This window comes from Monodon monoceros, unplaced genomic scaffold, assembly GCF_005190385.1.
Source record: "Monodon monoceros isolate NGI ecotype Baffin Bay Population unplaced genomic scaffold, NGI_Narwhal_1 Super_Scaffold_19, whole genome shotgun sequence".
NCBI lineage: Eukaryota > Metazoa > Chordata > Mammalia > Artiodactyla > Monodontidae > Monodon > Monodon monoceros.
The window spans coordinates 81271565-81291945 of record NW_021703775.1 but is presented as its reverse complement, the minus strand read 5'-3'; the positions used below and the strand labels follow the sequence as shown (position 1 = coordinate 81291945).

At 47.1% G+C, this 20381-nt stretch overlaps 1 protein-coding gene across 1 annotated transcript in view; it reads left to right on the top strand.

Moving 5' to 3' along the window:
* The window catches only part of GRHL1 (grainyhead like transcription factor 1), a 46103-nt gene extending 28817 nt beyond the window's left edge, over positions 1-17286 (top strand). The window contains exons 9-16 of the mRNA XM_029232172.1: positions 2274-2432; positions 6682-6733; positions 8008-8147; positions 9226-9263; positions 11358-11449; positions 11787-11872; positions 14418-14482; positions 15661-17286. Coding sequence (XP_029088005.1) covers positions 2274-2432; positions 6682-6733; positions 8008-8147; positions 9226-9263; positions 11358-11449; positions 11787-11872; positions 14418-14482; positions 15661-15775 — 747 coding nt within the window. The 3' untranslated portion in view covers positions 15776-17286. The remainder of the gene's footprint in view (positions 1-2273; positions 2433-6681; positions 6734-8007; positions 8148-9225; positions 9264-11357; positions 11450-11786; positions 11873-14417; positions 14483-15660) is intronic.
* Positions 17287-20381: the final 3095 nt, after the last annotated feature.

Sequence of the window (20381 nt, the reverse complement as noted above, 5' to 3'; positions counted from 1 at the left end):
TCATGAATAACAGTGAGAGTAATGCCTTTCTGAAGGCTCCGTGTTTATACTGATCCTGGGATCTGGCTCCTGCTTATTTTTCTGCTTTGAATAGAAACTTGACACTGGGAAGCAAGGGCAGGTTAGGTTTTAGGTTGGATTACCATGAAATCCTCTTGTAAAGGGAATACCACTTTGGGTCAGAGACTTCCTGGAATTGTTGAGGGTAAAGTGTAACTTTCCCAGGCAGCTGTTTTTGAGTTAGGAATCGAGCCGGGTGGCCTGGAATGATGGAGAACATTTCAGATTTTCCATTTAGTTGTAAAATGAAAAATGTGGTGGTTTGGTTACTTTATGTGCTCAGTTGTTTGCGTGAACTATTGTCTTTCTGTCTGCCTTTCTGTTTGTCCTTCTTTCATCTATTCCATAGACTCTTTTTAACTTTGGTTTATGGATTATATATGAAACGGTTTTAAAAAAACGTATAGGAAAAGATATAAAGTCAAAGCACGAAGTTTCTGTAGTGGATTTGAAATTCATGTGTGCCACTTTTGCCTACATATCTAGATTTATATATTTAAAAAATTAGAGCAATTTGCTTATTTGCTGAAAATTACTTAAATGAAAAGAAAAAATCATAGGTAAGATAAGGCAGTCCTAGATCAGGAACCATGTCAAGTGGAGAAATGGACCCAGCCTGCTGAGTATTTACGATCTAGTCAGGGACATAAAACATACACATATAAAAATGGCAAACCATTCCAGGTAGTAAAGAAAAGCCAAGTGATTTGTCTATAGGATAAAAAGTTGGTTTGGGAAACAGAGGCAGCCAGGAGTGAAGGGGGAAAGTCTTTTATATGAATCCCAGCCCTTTGCTTTCTGCCCTGGGGACAGTTTAAAAAGTCTCTCCAGGCCTCACCTGTAAACAGAGGATAACAGGCCCTCCAGGCTGTGCTGACGACACCAGGTCACGTGTGTAAGGTGCATGCCCAGCACGACAGCTCAGTGCTGTCGGCTCCGTGTCACAGTGCGGGCTGAATGCAGACAGCCTGGGAGCAGGGCCTTGAGTCGGACCTTTAGATGGAGAGCAGCAGAGAGGAGCTGTGGAGGGGACTGGACCGGGACAGGAGGGGACAGGAGCAGGAAGAGGGACAAGGACAGAGGGGAGGCAGGGCCACGCTGCCAGTGCGTCCTCGGCTTGAGAGGGCGGACGGGGCTGAGCGGGGGGGCCGAGTGAGGGATTTGGACAAGTTCTCAGTCTTTTTAGGATGTTTTGGTCTCTTCCTACTTAAAAACAGTATATAGACTAGAGCAAGAATAGAAACCCTGGTTCAGCATTTTGCATACCTTCTGGAGAACGTTCTTTGTCCTGTGGCTAGAATTTTTTTCTCCTTACCCTCTGTTCCCACTCCGTGCTCTCTTATCTTACCTTCTTACAGGGTTTCCCCCCTGTGCTGACTGAAACGTCTCCCTCCCTCTCTGGGTCTTGCTTCATCCAGCGGTACCCCGCACGACTGTGGCGGATCTGTTTTTGGTTGTTAGGGCTTCAGGGTTGTCACCTCATGCAGGTCTGGCAGGAATCCAGAGTAAGGGTCTAGGGTCTTTGAAATGTGCCAACCGGTTTTAAAAACTGTAATTCCAATAATACCCACTATGTGGTGCTCATGCATCAGAAATAAATTCTAAAACTAAAGCATTGACGGGGAGCTCAAAAACCTGTGACCAAGTGTGGAGAGCTTAAAATCCAGGATCACAAATACGGGGCGGGGGGGGGCGGGGGCGTGGGGAATGGAGCGTGTTCGTGATCTGTACAAGGTTCACCTGGGTCTCTCTAAGGAACAGTTACCTAAATTCCAGAATATTTGGACATAGATGTTACAGGTCATCCTAGGAGGTGGTATAGACATAAAGACAGGCGGATCCCCGAAGAGTTTGTTGCAAGCTCTAACACAGCTGCAAAGAGAATGTGTACCATTTGGAACATTCAAAAATGACATCAAGAAAGACAACCAGCCTCAGCCCCACCGTATGATACTAAATAAGTGTTCTGGCGGAGAATTGGCAGGGGGTCAAAGCTGCTGTCTGTTTTTTCCCTTTAAGGTCTGCATTCTTATGACCAAAGGTGGTTTTAAAATAAACCCTTTGTTACCTCTTTAAAAAATCTTTTAAACAAGAAGCTGAGCTCTCATTTAGAACATATTTGGATAGGTTCAGTGACATTACTGTTTTTACAAGCTGTGCAAAGGTTGACCATCAGTGCCTGGTGCTTACAGAACCTTTTCTTTGCTTTGCAGGTTTTCATCTCCGTGAACTGCTTAAGCACAGATTTCTCTTCTCAGAAAGGTGTGAAGGGGTTGCCTCTGAACATTCAGATCGACACCTATAGCTATAACAACCGCAGCAACAAGCCTGTGCATCGGGCGTACTGCCAGATAAAAGTCTTCTGTGACAAGGTAAGGCTGCCGACTCGGCAGGGACACTTAGAATACAGCGTGAAAGGGGCACCCTTCCTCACAGGAAAAGACCAGGAGCTGTTTAAGTTCAATAAGATTGTATTGCTGATAATATAAAATAGCTTATTTTAAATAAGCAATTCATGTTTTAGCCACGCAAAATCACATTATATAGGGGAGAAAAATAATCTCCTTTTGACTGAAAAACTGGAGGGGTCGATGAGCATATTTTGTCAGGCGTGTCCGATAGGGTGGCACACAGGGACTCATGCCAGCTGCACCCAATCCTTGGTGGCCCCTCAGCTTACGGGGACCTGCAGGCCACAGCTGCGGTGTTGGAGCTCTTCCTGAGCTCTGGGTCTGAGGACTCTGCGCATGTGTTATCACTGGCTCACCTCCCTCCAGGCTGTTTGGCAAGTTGTCAGCCAGCTCACTAAGGCAGGAGAAAGTGAGCTGCAGATTCTTCTTGACTGCAGCAGGTAGGCAGGAAGAGAGCACAGGCCCAAATGATGTCAGTGTCATCTCTGTTCTCTGGTATGACGCCCTTTTTTCTGGAGAGGAGATGTGCACTTTTGCCAGGTGCAGAGCGAGGGGCTCAGCTGGATTAAATCCAGAGAGGCTATAGGCCCATGCTGGTTTGGGGTTTGGAGACAGTGGTATCCTCAAGAACGGGGCAGAGCCGTCTGCTGAACTAAGATTGAAGAAGACTCTGACTTTTCCCACTCAGAAATATTGGACTGTATTGTTTTTGCCCGTCTCCTCTTTTCATCCTGTTAAAACCTCTCAGTTATTAAGATTTTTAGAAGGTACTAGGAAACTGGCAGTGTATTTGCCATCAGGGGTCTGGTATCCTGGCCTGTGTTCTGGGTGCACAGAGCAAGCATGCGGCCCTACGTGGATGAGCCTGAGGCCCTCCAGGCCCAGAGGACTCCCTCAAACACCCAGGCTCAGCGATGTTTACCGAGTACCGGCCATGTGCCTGATAATGTGCTAGGTGTATTAGTCCTCTACTGCTGTTAACAAATTACCACGAACTTAGTGGCTCAAAACTACACACATCCATCATCTTACAGTTCTGTAGGTCAGAAGTCTGACCCAAGCCTTACTGGGCTAAAATCAAGGTGTTGGAAGACTGATTCCTTTCTGGAGTCTCTAGGGGAGAACCTGTTTCCTTGCTTCTCTGCTTTCCAGAGGCTGCCCGCGTTCCTTGGCTCATGGCCCCTTCCATCTTCAGAGCCATCCTCACACGTGCTCCTCTGGCTCTCCTGCTGCTGTGGACCCTTGTGATTAGATTGGGCTCACGCAGGTGCCCCAGGAGACTCTTGCTGCCTTAAAGTCAGCTGGGGAGCAGCCTCCTTCTCCTTTGCTGTGTAAGCTGACAGAGTCACAGGTTCGAGGGTTCAGACGTGGACAGCTTTGAGGGGCATTAGTCTACCCACCGCAGTGCTTTAACATGTGCTGCATTTTACAAATGACAAGTTACATCTGCTGTAGAGCAGGGATTTCTGACCCTAAGTCACATCTCTTTCCTTCATACCACATTCTTCTTTTTAGCCAAAAGACAAACTATTGCGATGTCCATGTTCTTTTTTAAAAAATCTAGGGAGAAATTAAAGTTTTATCCGTTTAAAATGTTTTCTGACATCTGCTGTTTCTTTTATTTATTTATTTATGGCTGCATTGGGTCTTTGTTGCTGCGCCCGGGCTTTCTCTAGTTGCAGCAAGCGGGGGCTACTCTACTTTGCAGTGCGCGGGCTTCTCATTGCAGTGGCTTCTCTTGTTGTGGAGCACAGGCTCTAGGCACGTGGGCTTCAGTAGTTGCAGCACGCGGGCTCAGTAGTTGTGGCTTGCGGGCTCTGGAGCACAGGCTCAGCAGTTGTGGCGCACGGGCTTAGCTGCTCCGCGGCATGTGGGATCTTCCCGGGCCAGGGCTTGAAGCCGTGTCCCCTGCACCGGCAGGCGGACTCTCAGCCACTGCGCCACCAGGGAAGCCGTCCACTGGCTTTTGAACACATGGACTGAGGCCCCGGTTACCGGGTTCATGTCTGGTTTCTGTGTCAGTTCTGGGCTGTTTCAGTGCTTTGGTCACATCCTCCTCACTCTTGGTCTCCGGCCTCCCCGCATGCCTGGCATCTCACTGGACACCAGACGTGTGAGTTTTACCTTGTTGGGTGCTGGATGTTTCTGTCATCCTGTGCATCTTCTTGAGCCTTGTCCTGAGATCTAGTGAAGTTCCTTGGAAACAGGCTGACCCCCCCAGGTGTCCCGTTTGCCGGCTGCTGGGCGTGTCTGGAGCAGTGCTCAGTGTCAGGCCGTTCTTCCCCACGGCTGAGGCGAGCTCTTCCTGGCTCTTCTACCCAGTGCCCGTGAATTATCCGTTTTTCCAGTCTGATCGCTGGCATGGGGCGCTGCTTCTGGCCCTGGCCTAGTCTTTTCAGATGTTTTCTGCTCCCCGACTGTGGGTGGCTTCCTCACACCGTGTGCTCTTGGTGCTCTGCTGAGTGTGTGGGGCCCTCTGAAGACATCCAGGGTTCTTCCTCTCCCAGCTTTCCTCTTTGCCGCTTTGCCTGCCGCCTTGATCTCTCTGCTTCGCCTCTGCCTTCTCATTCCGAGGAATCTGGCTCGTGGAGAGCCCCGGACATCCCTTCCTGGGCCGCAGCCTGGAAACTCTGGAGGGTGCTCAGCACCTGGGGGTCTCGCCTCACTGGTTTCCCATTTCTAAGGAATTGCTCTTCTTTGTTGCCTGGTGGCTGGGGCCTTCAGAATCCTTGTTTCATGCACTTTGTCATTCTGCCAGTTGTTTCTGAGCAGAGGGTAAATCTTGAGTGGAAGCAAAAGCCCCTTCTCATTCTTTGTAGATGTAACTGATAAATAAGGAGGAAAGTGTCCTGTTTTGTAAAACTTCCTTTTAGGGAATATAACGTACCATCTACATGAAGTTATCGTTAGACTGTTAGAAGGACCTGAGAGATACCAACCAACTCCAGTCGGTAACTCGAGGAGACTGGTGATGTCTGCCTGTTCTCCTCCGTCAGGGAGGTGATGTTTGCGTCAGTATCACGTAGCAATGTTGATAAGCAGGTTGTATGTTTACTGGTACATTAGTGGAGCAACACCTTCTAAAAGGCAGAAGGGGGTTTTGTATTCCGTATTTTAAAATGTGGTTTTGTTGTACAATCGTGCCAGAATCAGTGGGATGATTTTTACTGCCTCTCTTTGTTATTAGGGAATTTATTTACAGAAAAGTAAGTCACCTTAAGTCAAGTAAGTTCATACCTGAATAACTTTGTAAAGAAATCTATGTCATTCAGAAAAAATGCCAGTAGGTCAAGCAAAATGACTAACGAATAGTTTTGTTTTTATTGCACTTGCTTGCTTACTTTCAGGTCGTGCTTGTTACTAACAGGCTTGTGGGTTCAGCTGTGTGGCAGTGCCGTTCTCTGTGTGGTTGGAGCACACTGTGTACATATGTCCTCTTTGTAGGCCTGGGAGCATACTTTTTCTCTCTTAGGTGACTGCAGATTTCTAGTTAAATGTTTGCTTTTGTGAGTCACAGGTGGTCCTATCTGTCACTTAGTAGATGCCAAGTCCTTGGACAAAATCACAGTTTTCAGTGACCACATTGCCCATACAGGAAAGTACACTCAAAGCAGGGTTAACTTGTGTTTTTTCTTTCATTTTCTTGTTAATAGACAACGAGAAAAGTCACTTGTCTTTGAAGCCAGTGTGTGGTACATTAATGGATTTTCTTAACTTTCCATTTAACCTGGCCACGTCCATTGTTGAGGGGAATTTTGCTCTATTTGTTTTGTTTTGTTTTGTTTTGTTGCGGTACGCGGGCCTCTCACTGTTGTGGCCTCTCCGGTTACGGAGCACAGTCTCCGGACACGCAGGCTCAGCGGCCATGGCTCACGGGCCCAGCCGCTCCGCGGCATGTGGGATCTTCCCGGACCGGGGCACGAACCCGTGTCCTCTGCATCGGCAGGCGGACTCTCAACGACTGCGCCACCAGGGAAGCCCTATTTGTTTGTTTTTTGAATAAGTGTTTTCCTGTGATTTTATATAGTTAAAAATAGTTTTAAGAATGGGCTTTTTAGAGGAAACTACTGTGATAAGCTTCATGAGTATAATAAGCAATGCAGCTCATGTCCAAAGAGGAGATATTTTCCCCCCATAGATCAGGATAAGAGTTAAATATTTTCAAGAGGATCAGATAAACAGCACCATGTCTTGTCTTCTCTTGACCTAGGGAGCTGAACGGAAAATCAGGGATGAAGAACGAAAACAAAGCAAAAGAAAAGGCAAGTGTACTGACCCCAGCTCCCAGTTGAATGCCTGTAAGTAGAAGTGTTTTCACCAAGCATTTTAGACCTTTTCCGTTCAGAACAGTGACTTGAAGGCTTCAAGCAGAAGATAGAGTAGTGGATATTCTTTACTGCTGTGAGGTGGTAGCTTTGCTTCCTTTAACCAGGTACAAGGACAGATGAGGGCTGAACTAAGTCATTTTCTGGGGAACTGCAGGAAGGATTCCTGAGTTTCTCCAGAGTTCAGACGATTTTGCCTGTCAGTTCTGGTTCAGGTTGCTGGCTCCAGTCCTGAAAAATAACACACAGTCCGCCCGAATAGCTCATGATGAAATTGGAACTTGTCTAGGTTTTTAAGAATAACACCCTTCGGAATTCAGGTTGTCTTCATTCCACATGAGTGTGGTGGTCTTATGTTGAGTATTCTGACATTTGCAGAATCTGTAGGGCTTCTGTTTGGACATGGCACTGGGAAAGCTTTTTTTCTTTTTCTTTTTTAATGTGACCAGCATTCATGTTCACAAAATCCTGTAGCTTTCAGCTAAAAGGGAAAAAAAAAAAAAGCAAGCTGCTCTGTGCGGGCAGCGCTTCATGCACAGTATGCGGGCGGCCGCGCCTGTCCTCTTCGTGGCTGGTGCCCAGCAGACGTGGCCTGAGTGCAACAGTCAGGGTTCTCTCGCTGGCATCACGCTGCAGCCTCACGACGTCACTTCAGAGAGCAGCTAACTGGCTAGGAAAGCTCGTCACTAAGCACCTCAGGGTGGGGGCTGATGGAGTCTGTAATTCAATTAATAAGAGTTAGATAGCCATGCTGACTCTCAACCTCCCTGAGGTTCGGTTCTGAAGATGAGGGTCTGAAGTTGAGGTTTGTGTTCTGAATTCAAGCGTACATCGCTGTCAGAACAAATTATCTAATGAGGAGAGTGAGGGTGAAATTACTTCCAAATTATGTTTATACAATCATAAGTTTTAGCCTTTCAGGCAGAAACTCAGCATGCTTTGCCTCTGTTCTGGATCTCTGGTTGTGTGTGTCTGTGTGTGCTTAAAGATGGCTTTTTCTCTCCTGAGATGTGCAGTTGATTTTAGTGCACATACAAACAACCTATTCCTTCACATAAGCTGTGATTTTTCTCAGTTCAGGCAGCATGACCTGTATTTGATATTCTTCTACAATTTAAGTTTCTTAAACAGTGAGGAAAATGCTCTGTGGCCTGCATCCAGTCTGCATATGTAAGCTGTTGACTGTGGTGTCCTCATTTTTTTTTTTTAAGTTTCTGATGTCAAAGTACCGCTGCTTCCCTCTCACAAACGAATGGATATCACGGTTTTCAAGCCCTTCATTGATCTCGACACGCAGCCTGTCCTCTTCATTCCTGACGTGCACTTCGCCAGCCTTCAGCGGGGTGCTCACGTAGGTAACCAGGATCCCAGGGTGGCTGCAAGGAAGTGAAGCTCCGCAGAAAGAAAGTCTTTGGCATTGTTCATGGCAAACAGAAGCTAAAACTTCGTGAGGTCTGGCCAGCGTTAGGTGTCAGCTCCTTGGAGTGTTCGGTTTGGGCAACATGATGTCCATGCGGTCAAGTGTGTGTAAGCATTGTTGGTGGAACCACAGTACAAGACCTGGCAAGCTAATTCTGTGTGGATTTATCTATTTGTATCTTATCTCATTTAAAGGATACTGGAATAGTAACAGAATTTGGAGTTTGAGTCAGTGATCCTGTGAATTTAACTTACATGGGTCTGGACAGGAGGGAAAAGCCAGAGGAATGCCTGGGGTGGGATCCTTAATGGAATAAAGAACATCTGAGGGCTCTCTCTTTGGTTTAAGTTAGGGGATCATCATTGGCACATGTTTGGCTGTGTTTGGGCGACTAATGTGAAATTTAACAAATACGCAGTCAGCTTTGCTTGGAGCAGAAACTCAGTGGAGGTAGGAACTGGGTGGCGTGGAGCGTGCCTGCCAAGCTGAGCTCAGAGAAATACCCCAAAGACATCTGCCATGCGCTTTGTACACAGATTCCTACAGACAGATGAGTTTTCAGAATTCTTCAGGAAAGTCACTGCCAGTGTCTTCAGTTTCTAATGAGAAGCTTTGGGGTGAGCAGGGGTCAGCAGTCTTGTGCTGTAAAGGGTCAAATAATAAACATTGTAGGCTTTTGGGGGTCAGACAGTCTCTGTTGTGACCACTCACTTGTGCCACTGTGGGGTCAGAAGCACCGTAAACGCGGCGCCATGAATGGAAGTGGCCGTGTGCCAATAGTAAGCAGGCGCGGGGCCAGGCTTGTCTCGTGGGCTGTAGTTTGCCAACCCCTGAGTTAGAGGAGTTCAAGACATCCCCAAGAATCTGGGCATTGAAAAATAAGGCTGGAAGATTTTGTATGAGATTGGTCACATTCAAAATTATTTTCATTTTAGGAATAATCCATTTAAGGTCTAAAGTATTTTAGCATATTCTTGAAAAGCAATCTTTTTTTTTTTTTTGGTCTTAGGTCCTTCCCATTGCCTCAGAAGAATTGGAGGGTGAAGGGTAAGATTTATGTTTTGTTTTAGCAAATTCTTTTTATTTTGAAACAATCTCAAACGTATAGAATAATTATAATACAAAGAACTCATTTTTTCCTGAGCCATTTGAGAGTAAGTTGCGGACCCAGTGACCCATGCATCATTCCTAAATACTTTGGTGTATGTTTCCACAAATGAGGATGTTCTCCTGCGTAAAGAAGTCAGGATATTGACATTGAGACCTTAGTACCATCCAGTCCATGTTCCCATCCAGGCTTTGCCAGTTGTTCCAGTGATATCCTTTATGGCAAGAAAAGGTCCAGTTCAGACTCCCACAGTGTATTTAGTTGTCCTGTCTCCTTAATCTCCTTCAATCTGGCACGGCCTCAGTCTCTCCTTGACTTTCCTGAGCTAATACTTCTGAAGGTTACAGACCCGTTGTTTTGCAGGACATCCCTCTGTCTGGGTCTGTCCTTCGTTTCTTCTTGGTTGGGGTAGATGATGCGTCTTGGCGGGAACGTCACAGACAAGGCCCTGCTCTCAGTGTGTCCTGTCGGGGGCACACACTTTCAGGGCACCCTGCGGCTGGTGACGTTCGCTCTGATTGCTTGATTCAGGCGGTGTCTACCAGGCTTCTCACTGTGGAGTTACTCTTCTCCTTTTGTAGTAAGTGTTTTGAGGGGAGGCGCTTTGTAGCTTTGTAAATGTCTCATTCCTTGCCCCACTTTGCATTTCTTCATTTACGTGTTTATATCAGTACGGACTCGCGGTTTCTGCTCACATTGTCCCGGGGCTACGGGGTCCCTCAAGCTTGCCCCTGGATCCCTTTGACACGACCCTCCTGTCCTCACTGCTTGAGCACTTCCTCACTTTCAGGCAGAGTGTGTTCCAGGCACTTGCGTTTTCCCTTCTCTGGCCCTCAGATCAGCCTCTTCTCCAAGAAACCCTGGTTCTTTGTGGAGACTGGGCTTTAGAAACCCAGAGGCGGCCTCTGGGTGTGCTTGTTGCTGTTGAGGTGTTGCCGCTCCCCGCACCTGGGGGCACCCTCCTTGGCCCACACCAGCAGCCCTCCCGCTCAGCACTCTACCATGTTGAGGGTCCAGTCCCCCTCTTTGGGCCATCCTGGCTCCCCGTGCCCACCTGAATTGGCCACAGGCCTTCTCTCTGCCTCTTTAACTCATTGTGTTCTCAGACATAAATCCTGCAGGTGCATTCGTCGGAGGCCTGTTACGTGCCGGAAGCTGAGACGGAGTATCTTAAGGGCCAGCCTCTATTCTTGAAGTGATGATTCTGCTCAGAAGCAAACACTTATTTCATTTTCAGTGTTTTTTTTACTATTTTCTTGCTCACCTACTCTGAACCTCACAACATTGAACACCGCATAACTTTGAAAGCCAATCACTCTGATCTTTTCACTTCTTTCTCCAAACGTACTGTAAACATTTCCCCTTTGCATTTCCGCTGACACTGCTGTATTTTAACCCTTTGGAGTTTTATGCTACGATTGTCTCCAAAGTCCTCCAACTGGTTCTTCTGCTTGTAGGTCCTGGAGTCCCCTCCGATCTCTACCACACACTGATTACAGCATTCTTGTCTCACAGAACTTTCAGATTCCCTGATAACTGCAACATAAAATCTAGAATTCCTCAGAGCTGAATGATCAAGATTTTCCAGATTAGATTTATCTTCTTCTGGAACATTCTGTTTCAGCCAGCCTGGCTTTGCATTTTCCCGCTCACACTTCCTCCCTTTTTTGACATGCCCTCTCCTCTGTTACCACCTTCATGTACGTCTCAGATCCCACCTCCTTCATAAGTGTTTTCCTGAAAAGAAACTGCGTTCCCACACCGGCAGCTTGAGCCGTGTAAGAGCAGCCAGGGTGTCTGGCAGGTGCCTGAGTGAGCATAGTCCCAGCTCTGCCATTCAGTAGTGCGAGCCTGGTTCACTTGGCATCTTTCCTTGGGCCTCACATTTTCATCCATAAAATAAGGAAGCTGGACCAGATAGAGAACGAAGGTCATTTTAAATCTAAGATTCAGCGATACACCCCCAAACTCCTTTTGTTTCTGCAAGTGATTTAAGGTGAAGTCACTAATTGCATACTTCGGATCACCTGCAGGTCTAACTTGAAAAGGGGACCTTATGGCTCGGAAGACGATTTTGTGATCCCTCCTCCTGCTAAGCTGAGCCGGGTAGAAGAACCAAAGAGAGGTGCGTTGGTTTACATTTCCTAGTGGGAGTTTTCAGTGGGAAGTGAGCTCTGAATTTGTCAAAAGCATACACTGCTCAAACAGATCTCATCAGTGTTGACTTCCTTGGGTGTTCCTCCGTCAGACCAGCTCCTGGCTTGAGCTGGGCCCTCCAGCAGAGTTATAAGAAGCTGAAAGCTGTGTTCCTTAAGACAGATTTTATATCGGTTCGTGTTTGCTGTCCTTGATGTGGACATCTCCTTTTATTTTAGCCAATACCCACGGTCTTTTCTCTTATTTTGCTCCTGTCAATGAAGTGCACTTTTCTTTTTCCCTCCTTATTCCCAATTGGGTGTCAGTGCTGCTCTATGTGCGAAAGGAGTCGGAAGAAGTCTTCGATGCCCTGATGCTCAAGACTCCGTCTTTGAAAGGCCTGATGGAAGCTGTAAGTAAGAGGAACTTTGTGGTCCTCTTTAAAAAGTAAAAAGAAACTTACATAGAATTTGATTGGAACAAACCTTACCAGAACATCCGGATTTGTGTGTGGTACTGAAGCCTTTCCTGAGTCCCAGCGCCCTGTCTGTGGCTGCAGCACGTGCCACGTTTTACCCCACGTCCCAAGGTCCTCAGCGGCTGCAGGGCTGTCCCCGCCTCAGACCGCTGCACCCAGCGCACTGGTTGGTAGATAGTAATCACTCAGCAATGTCTAATCCTCTGAATTGAGTGAATTTGTGATGACCTATGGAATAGTTTAATTTTCATAGACTTGGTTAAAGGGAGATTGCCACTTAAACGACTTAGAAGCCAGCAAAAGTTAATTCTAGCGAATAAAATCTTAAAAACTTCACGCGTAAAACAGTGGCTCCTCAGTCTGCCTTTGAAACTCCTGATCTGGGGCGTGTCCGAACTTGTGTCAAGATCTTACTCAGAGCCTATTCATGAAAATGTAGACGTGTGACCAGAGACAACCACAGCCCCTCCTGCAGGATCTCAGCAAAGGGCCCACAGCAAACTGACCCCAGCCTGCCCTTAAGACATCAGAGAGAGATGTGAGAAGGGTGCCATGCTGATTCTGGCTTTGCCCCAGGGTGAAAGTCTTGATATTTATCAACCTCGGCCCCTGTAAATCATCGGGATCTTTGAGCTCAAAGCACGCCCATAACTGGGCTGGAGATAGGTTTCTCCCGCCCGCCCCCCCACCCCTGACTACTGCAGTGTGTTGGATTCATTTAAGAAACATTCGTTAAGGGCCTGCTTTGTGCCAGGCACCGTTCTGGGGCCCTGGAGTTAGAAGGGTACGTGACAGTGCCAAATGGAGCTTAGATTCTAGTTAGGAAGATGGAGACAATAACGTAAACGAAGACATTACTGGGTAATTTGCCAGGCACTGATAAATGCGATGGAGAAAACTAAAGCAGGGCAGCGGGACAGAGGCTGGGGGCGCTATCGCTCAGCCCCTCAGGGAGCTCCGCGTTCACAGTGCCTCTTAGCCCGTTCCTGCCACCTGTAGCCCTCTGCTTCCTGCGATTTCTCCTGGGTCCCTCTGGCTTACCTTGTCTTCTGACGGCCCTTCTTAAGAATCACGCAAACTCTTGATTATGGGGAGAGGAGAATGTGAAAAAAAGACTCACTATGCCGAATATAACTTGTTCACAACTCATGAGGAATTCATTACAGTCTTCCATCTCCTGGGCGGGGATTACATAAATATACAAAGAATTACTATCCAGTGATACAGAAAAGAAATGAACTTGTTTGTATGATGGGAGCTTGGATTTGGTTTGAAATGTGTATTTTTGTTGGATTGAAAGTGATCTGAAGGTTGGTCTTCTGAGGCCCCGTTTTCAGGGCCCCCTGGAGCTGTGCTCTTCGGATTGAGGCTGGGTGGGCAGTGACCCCAGTGTGGGAGTGGTCTGGACAGCAGTGCAGATAAAGCGTTTGATCTGGACTGAATCAGCTGTTTGTCCTGTAGTAATCCATCCCCTTCCTATACAGATAGCGCCTGTGCCCTGAGAGGAAAACCTCCAAAGTTTGTACCGTACTGATTTCATCACACTCTGTGGACCACCCATTGGTCATGAAGGGAGGAGGGGCCACACGTTGGCCGGAGCCTCGCTGCCCTCTGGAGAGGCTCTGGGCAGCCCTGGCAGAGGTGCAGGCCTTGCTGTGATCGGGGCCTTGGTGTTCCTTCTGGGCTGTGGGATGTGAAATTGTTTCTTTCCTTCTCATAATTCTGTCCCCGAAATTAACTCCTGCTTTGTGCTGGACACGTTTTAATCCCACAGCAGCCCTGGGGTGGGCGAGGTGATATAAGAGGAGGCTGAGGGTTAGAAAGGTCACCTGCCAGTGGAGGGTGAGTCAGAACTGATCCCGCTTAGGTGTGTCTGACTCCAAAGCGAGGCCTTTGTGTGCTGACTAAAGTACCTGAGACAAGGTGGCTGTGTGTCATTGTACGCTTGTCAAAACCCGTGGACGTACAGCTCAGAGAGGGAACTAGAGTGGATGGTGGACTTCAGTTCCTAATGGCGACTGAGTTGCCACAGTGTCGGCTCAATCACACACAGCAAGTGCAGCACACTGGTATGGGGGGCAGTGAGCAGCTCTGTACTTCCCGCTCAGTTTCTCTAGAAACGTAAAACTGCTCTGTGAGGTATTAATTTAAAAAAAACTATGGCCATATAATAGACTTCTGACATCTGTAATCTCGCGAGAAATAACAAACACCCGATTCCAGCTTTCTCCAAAGGCAGGTAACAGACGGGCTCTCTCATCTGTGTCTTTGCATGTGCATTTGTGAGAAACAGACGGGCTCTCATCTGTGTCTCATGTGCATTTGTGAGAAACAGACGGGCTCTCATCTGTGTCTTGGCATGTGCATTTGTGAGAAATGGAAAGTCGAGTGTCTGAACCACTATATTAATATATATATTGTTTGTTTTTTCAAGCCATGAAAACAGCATTTTGTGATTATTTTTCTTTTACTCTTTCAGATCTCAGACAAATATGATGTTCCCCAAGACAAGATTGGGAAAATATTCAAGAAGTGTAAAAAAGGGTGAGCAGTGACTGGCATTCTTAGTGCCTCTAAATAGTGTTAATATTATATAACGTTCATGTTATTCACGTGCATTTGTGCCCAGTCAAGAACCAGTTATAGAAGCATCAATGCAAGAATGCATTTTTTCTTACTAAATTATCCCATAAAGTTGATTTACTTTTCTAGGACATTTTTATGTTTTTTTTTCAAGTAGAGTCTTTGTTCTTCCCATGCTTGGCTGCAGTGCAGTGGCTCCAAATCCCAGAACACGTGATGAAATTTACTAAGGATGACAATCGCTACCCCGTTTATTGAGCCCTGTCGTGAGTCAGGCACTGGGCTGGGCGCTTGGTGTGTTATTTAATTCTCATGTTACCCTAAGACAGGCGCTACTACTCATAGTTCTTAGACGAGGCAGCCGAGGCCCAGAGAGCCCGAGAGGCTTGTCCAAGAGCAGGTGGTGAGTTAGCGCTGAGGCCATGACTCAAGCTCTGTTTTGACGACTGCAAAACCTTTGCCCTTCCCACTCCATCCTCCTGCCCTGGATCATGTTTTCAATGGCAGAATGTTGCTTCTTTGTCCAGAAGTTAATATTTTTAGTACTGTTTTACTTAAGCGTCTGTGCTGTGTGGCATGGGTAAGCAGGGTATAGAATAAGAATTTTTTGGCTGAATTCTAAAGCAAATGGAATTTTCTAGATGGGCCTAGTAGGAACGGTGGGACTTGATAGTAGTAGTTCAGCTAAACCTTAAGGGTAATTAAATTAAAGGGAAGATAATTTGTCAGGGAGCCCTGGCTTCAGGTCATGTAGGTTCATCTTACTGATCTGCTTTCGAAAGCTGGACCAATGAAGTGCTCCTCTGTAGGCTTATTTTGTTCATTATAATAAATGCTGTTTATTGAATGATTACTACATGCTGAAATAATAACAATAGCTAAGCTAGTGTGTTTTCTTTATCACATGCCCTGCATGGCAAGCGTTTTACTTGAGTCCCTCATTTAATCCCGACAATAATCCTACAAGGTGGGCACTACTGTTAACAGCCGTTTCGTAGACGAGGAGGTGGAGGCATAGGGAGGTTTCAGCAGTCACCTCCCGCATCCTAGCGAGTAAGGGGCAGAGCTGACGGTGAAGGCTGGGCCTGCCGGCAGAGCGGGCAGCACTGAGTGGGTCTGTCTCGGCTCCCCTCTTGCAGGATCCTGGTGAACATGGACGACAACATCGTGAAGCATTACTCCAACGAAGACACCTTCCAGCTGCAGATCGAAGAGGCCGGGGGGCTGTACAAACTCACCCTCACCGAGATCTGAGGGCGCCCCGGCCCACGACTCCCAGTGAGCTCAGGGAAGCTGTCACGTGGGCCTTTGGGTTGGCAAGCCGCAGGTTCCCCGGTCGGCCACCTTCCAAACGTGGGTGGATGTCAGTGGAAGGGGGGGTTCCTTTCCAGTTGGAGATGGCACCGCGTTTGGCTTGGAGATAGCATTGACTGTATTGCATTGGCGTTTTTCAGATGACAGAGAAAGCATGTACCACGATGTTTGAATTTTCTGATATAAATACTTAGCATTAAAAGTGAAAACTTTGTTCCAAGATTTACTAGATCACCTGGGAACCTTAAGGTATCTGCTACGTTATTTATAAAAATATTGTCTCTTCAGTGCTAGTGGGCCCTGCTCACTCGTGCACCTCAGACTCGGTGTAACTGTGACCGCCTCAGGTTACGGGCGCGGCACCCCAAGAGGACCAGGTGCGCCCTTTCTCCCTCGGCCTCTCATTCCCCAGTAAATGTTTACTCCAATAGGGCAAGTTACCGAAGTCTTCCTTTGCAACTCTCTCCAACATATCAACTGCCTCTCTCATGAAGAACCTAAACGGTTACAGTGTGCGTCCGTGAAAGCTAAAGCTGCGTGTATGTAAGTGCAATACGTCTTGAAGGCCCGTGTCTGTAAATGTGTACATACCTGTCTTATATAAATAGATAATATATACATGTGGTGTCCGTGTACATATAGTGAAGAGATGTGATAAGGGCTACCTTAAAGACTTTCTTGAGACGAGAGGATAAGTTATTTTCGATCACCTACACCCAGCAGATAGCATACGGCGCTTAGTGGAACCCACTCCGACGCTTTCTTTGCGTTTTCCCAAACACAGCAGTCATTCGGTAGCATAGCAAAACCTTCTCAAACGACAGAGATTCTGTTTGCTCTTGCAAATGTTATTATGTGGATGTCAGCACTGATTAACAAATGAAGTAAAGGCAAAAACACTGCTGCAGCTCATGACTGCTGTGTCTGCTAGTATCAGTCAGGTGGACCCGACAGAGGGAATAAACACAGTAATTGTAACACGTACTGTGATTACTGTGAACCGGTGACACAACTCAAGACAGAGTTCTTCCTGATCTTCCTGTTATGAGAAATGACTTCTGTTTTATCATGTTCCGGAACCTTCAAGCTTTAGTTGTCTAGTGTGCTAACAATTCTAGAAAGGATTCATGAATTTATGAGACTGTGTTACTATGGCAGGGGAATGTTTTGTACACAAGTTGAAATACATAAAAAATCCTAAAAAGTGTAATTTTGTAGCGGAACTAAAACCGCAGGTACCTTTGGGCTCAGGGAGGTAGGTTATTCGTATAAGTAGGGTTGATAGTTACATTCTTACCTTAAAATATTCTAATGAAGTATGTGAACTAAATTGCTGGTTTTCTAAGATAAGGTATTATGGGACACGGGTCATATAAACAATATTTTATATTTTGTTTTATGGGATCGATTTTGTCTTGTTTTTAATTGTACAATTGAAGATGTATGTTAAACCAAAGGGATTAAATTTTATATGTCTATTTCGTAATATGTCATTTCCTGTTATTCAGTTTGACTTTTTCCTTTCATTAGTCAGTAAAGCAAAATCTGAGATCTTAAAATAGTAGAGCTGAAAAGAATCACCTTAGCATTTTCTCCTTATTTCCCAACATGTATATCTGGGTCTCTTCCTTCCTCTTAATTTTTCCTTAGACGGGTCTGAAATGATCCGAGTAATTGTTAACTGAGGGGGCCCTGAATTAGTCTTCAACTACTTCCAAAATTTAACCACAAAAGCTTAAGAGAAACGCTTTCAGACCTAAAACCTTAGTGTTCTTGGTTTTTAAAAGCTTAACAGAAAACGTCTATTCCCTGGTGGTCCAGTGGTTAGGACTTGGTGCTTTCACTGCTGAGGGCCGGGGTTCCATCCCTGGTCGGGGAACTAAGATCTCATAAGCTGTGCAGTGCAGCCACAAAAAAGGAATAAAAATCTACCAGTAATGTCTCAGTTCATCAGAATTTCTAAGTCAAAGGGCCATTGTAAGCATATGCAGGTAATCCAGGGCCTAAATGTGATAGACACTAAAATACATTTCTAGTGAACACATGGTCACGTGAAGGAAGTAAACTCCCGATAGATGTCCTGCAATATCTGTGCGCCTTGCACCCTAATCCTTGGGCCACGTGTCAGAACTTCTGAGGCGCGGACTCCGCTCCTGGTCGCCCAGCGGCTCCAGGGCCTGTGGGCTGAGGACCACATGTCCTCTTCCTGTGGGGCCTTCCTAGACTCCCCTGCCCGCTCCCCTCACACCCCCTGCCTTCCCGCCTCTGGGTTTCTTTCTCCCTTGGTCACTAGCTCTTTCTTTGGCCTCAGAGCTTGGCTTTGCCCTGGAGGCGAGGGCCTTCCCCAGTCTCCACAGTGGGCGTGCCCGGGTCGCCCAGCCCTGCACTCCTGCGGCACACTGTGACCCAAAACTGCCTCTCATCTCCCTGGATCGCTGGCACCCAGCCTGGTGCTGGTCACGTGGCAGGCGCTCAGTAACTGATTTTGCAACGATCAAGTGCCAAGCTGGTGCCCTTGACGAGCCCCATCCCTTGCAAGACACCATCAGGGAGATGGTTTAGAAGTTAGAAGCTCAGAGCTGAGCAAGGCTGGACCTGGACCTGTAGGGACAGAGTGGGGGTCATTCGCTTAACCTGGCGGCAGTCAGGAAGGCAGAGCCGCTGAGGCCATCGTGGGGAAGGGGTCGCAGGAGAAGGCGAACGCGGCCGCAGGTGTGGAGGGCCGGACCACGCCTGCTCGGGGCCGCCAAGCACGCCCTCATTCGACATGGCTGTCCTCTGCTCACCCTGTGGAGGTGGCACGTTAGTGTCGTCCGGTATCAGCCGTGTGGCATCTCACCCGCAGATGTTGGCCACCAGGATACAGCAAATATAGGCTGGTAGGGGGCATCGTCAGGCCTTGAACCCACGCCTCCCCTCCGCCTCCCCCTCGCCAAGGGCGTCATGGCAGGTGTGAGTAACAGGCCCGCAGACTGTTCCTTCTCTGTTCGGGTCGCTTCTGTCTGACACACACACCCTTGGCCCTGAACTCCTTTAGCCGTCACCCCCTTCAAATCTTTTAGCCAAATTTTTAAAAATTTTATAAATGTAACACATGGCTAAGAAAAAAACATAAGCCATTAGAATGAATGGAGCTCCATGAGAGGATCTCTCTGAGGGATGAATTTCCTGCCACCCCAATCCCACACCTCGGAGAGAACCACCGATCATTTTTCTAAGACCACACAAGAGTCCTCGAAGCAAACTCAGGCGTACTGTGCATACTGTTTTGCAGGTAGGGTCGTACTATTTTTTTTGCAGACGTTTTCACAAAAACACTATCACTGTTCTTTAGACGTGAGTTCTTTTTAATGACTGCCTTGTGTTCCACTATATAAATAACCATCATCTAATCAGTACCCGCTGATGGACATTTAGGCCAAGATTTTGCCATTACAAACACTGCTGCAGAAGAACCTGCGGGCAGGTCTGTCCTTACATACTTGTGAGGTAGAATTGCAGGATGAGTTCTTAGCAGAAGAATACTGAGTCAGAGGCTATGGTCTGTAAACATTCTGTAGAGACCGTAAAACTGTCACCCAGAGTAAACCGATTACATTCCTGCCCGCTGAGCGTGAGTCTGTTTTCTCAGCATCTCACTGCTTTAATTTGTGCGCCTCTGAGTGCAGGTGAGCGTAACTTGGTGTTCAGCGGCTGTTTGTTCTGTGAACTGTGTGTTTACTTCCTCGAAGGAGTAATCTGTTGTCCCGCTTCCTCACTTCTTACGCACTCAGCCCGGGGCAGCCCGACTTCGGTCCCTGCCACACTGTGGAGCTCTGTGCCGGGTGCTTGATGATCTCCTTTAATCCTCACAGGACCAGTGAGGGGGGATGGCGCCCCATTTCACAGAGGAGGCTCAGGAGACCACACTGCTAGGGAGTGACAGCGGTACATCCAACCCCAAGCCTCCGTTTCTTGCCACTGTCACATGCTGTGTCCACTGCAAATGCTCTTTTCAAGGTAACCGATGACCTAATTTCCCTTTTCTCTCTCTGTCTCGGACATTCAACGTTAAAGAAAACCTAGATTACTTTGGCTTTCGTGACGGGTATATCAGCTAGAAAGTTTGGGTTGCAAATATCAGAAACTCTCCAAGCTGGTTAAACAATAAAGGAAATGTGTTGCTTTCCAAGCTGAAAGGTGGCCCAGCTTGGTCCTGGACCTTGATGTCACCAGCAGCTTAATTTCTTTCCTCCTTTGGAGGCTGCATCCTAAATTTTACTCTCCTGGAGGAGTTCTTCCATACTCTCTTTCAGGGATAAAATGCTGAGGAAGGCTAGGTAGGCTTTTAGGAGGGTAACGCCTCTGGTGGGTGGGTGGGTTTTCTTGCAGAGATTAGGGAAGAAAATTGGACTTTCCCGAAAATGTTTCCAGCCAGCGCGCATGTGTGTTCAGGTTTCATTGTGTACTTAAAGGAAGATGATTTCAACGACCTGGGTGGAATTTTCCTTCTGGCCTCTACTCCTTTCCGTGTGTGGTCTCCTCTTTCTCTTTATAGAAAGTTAAG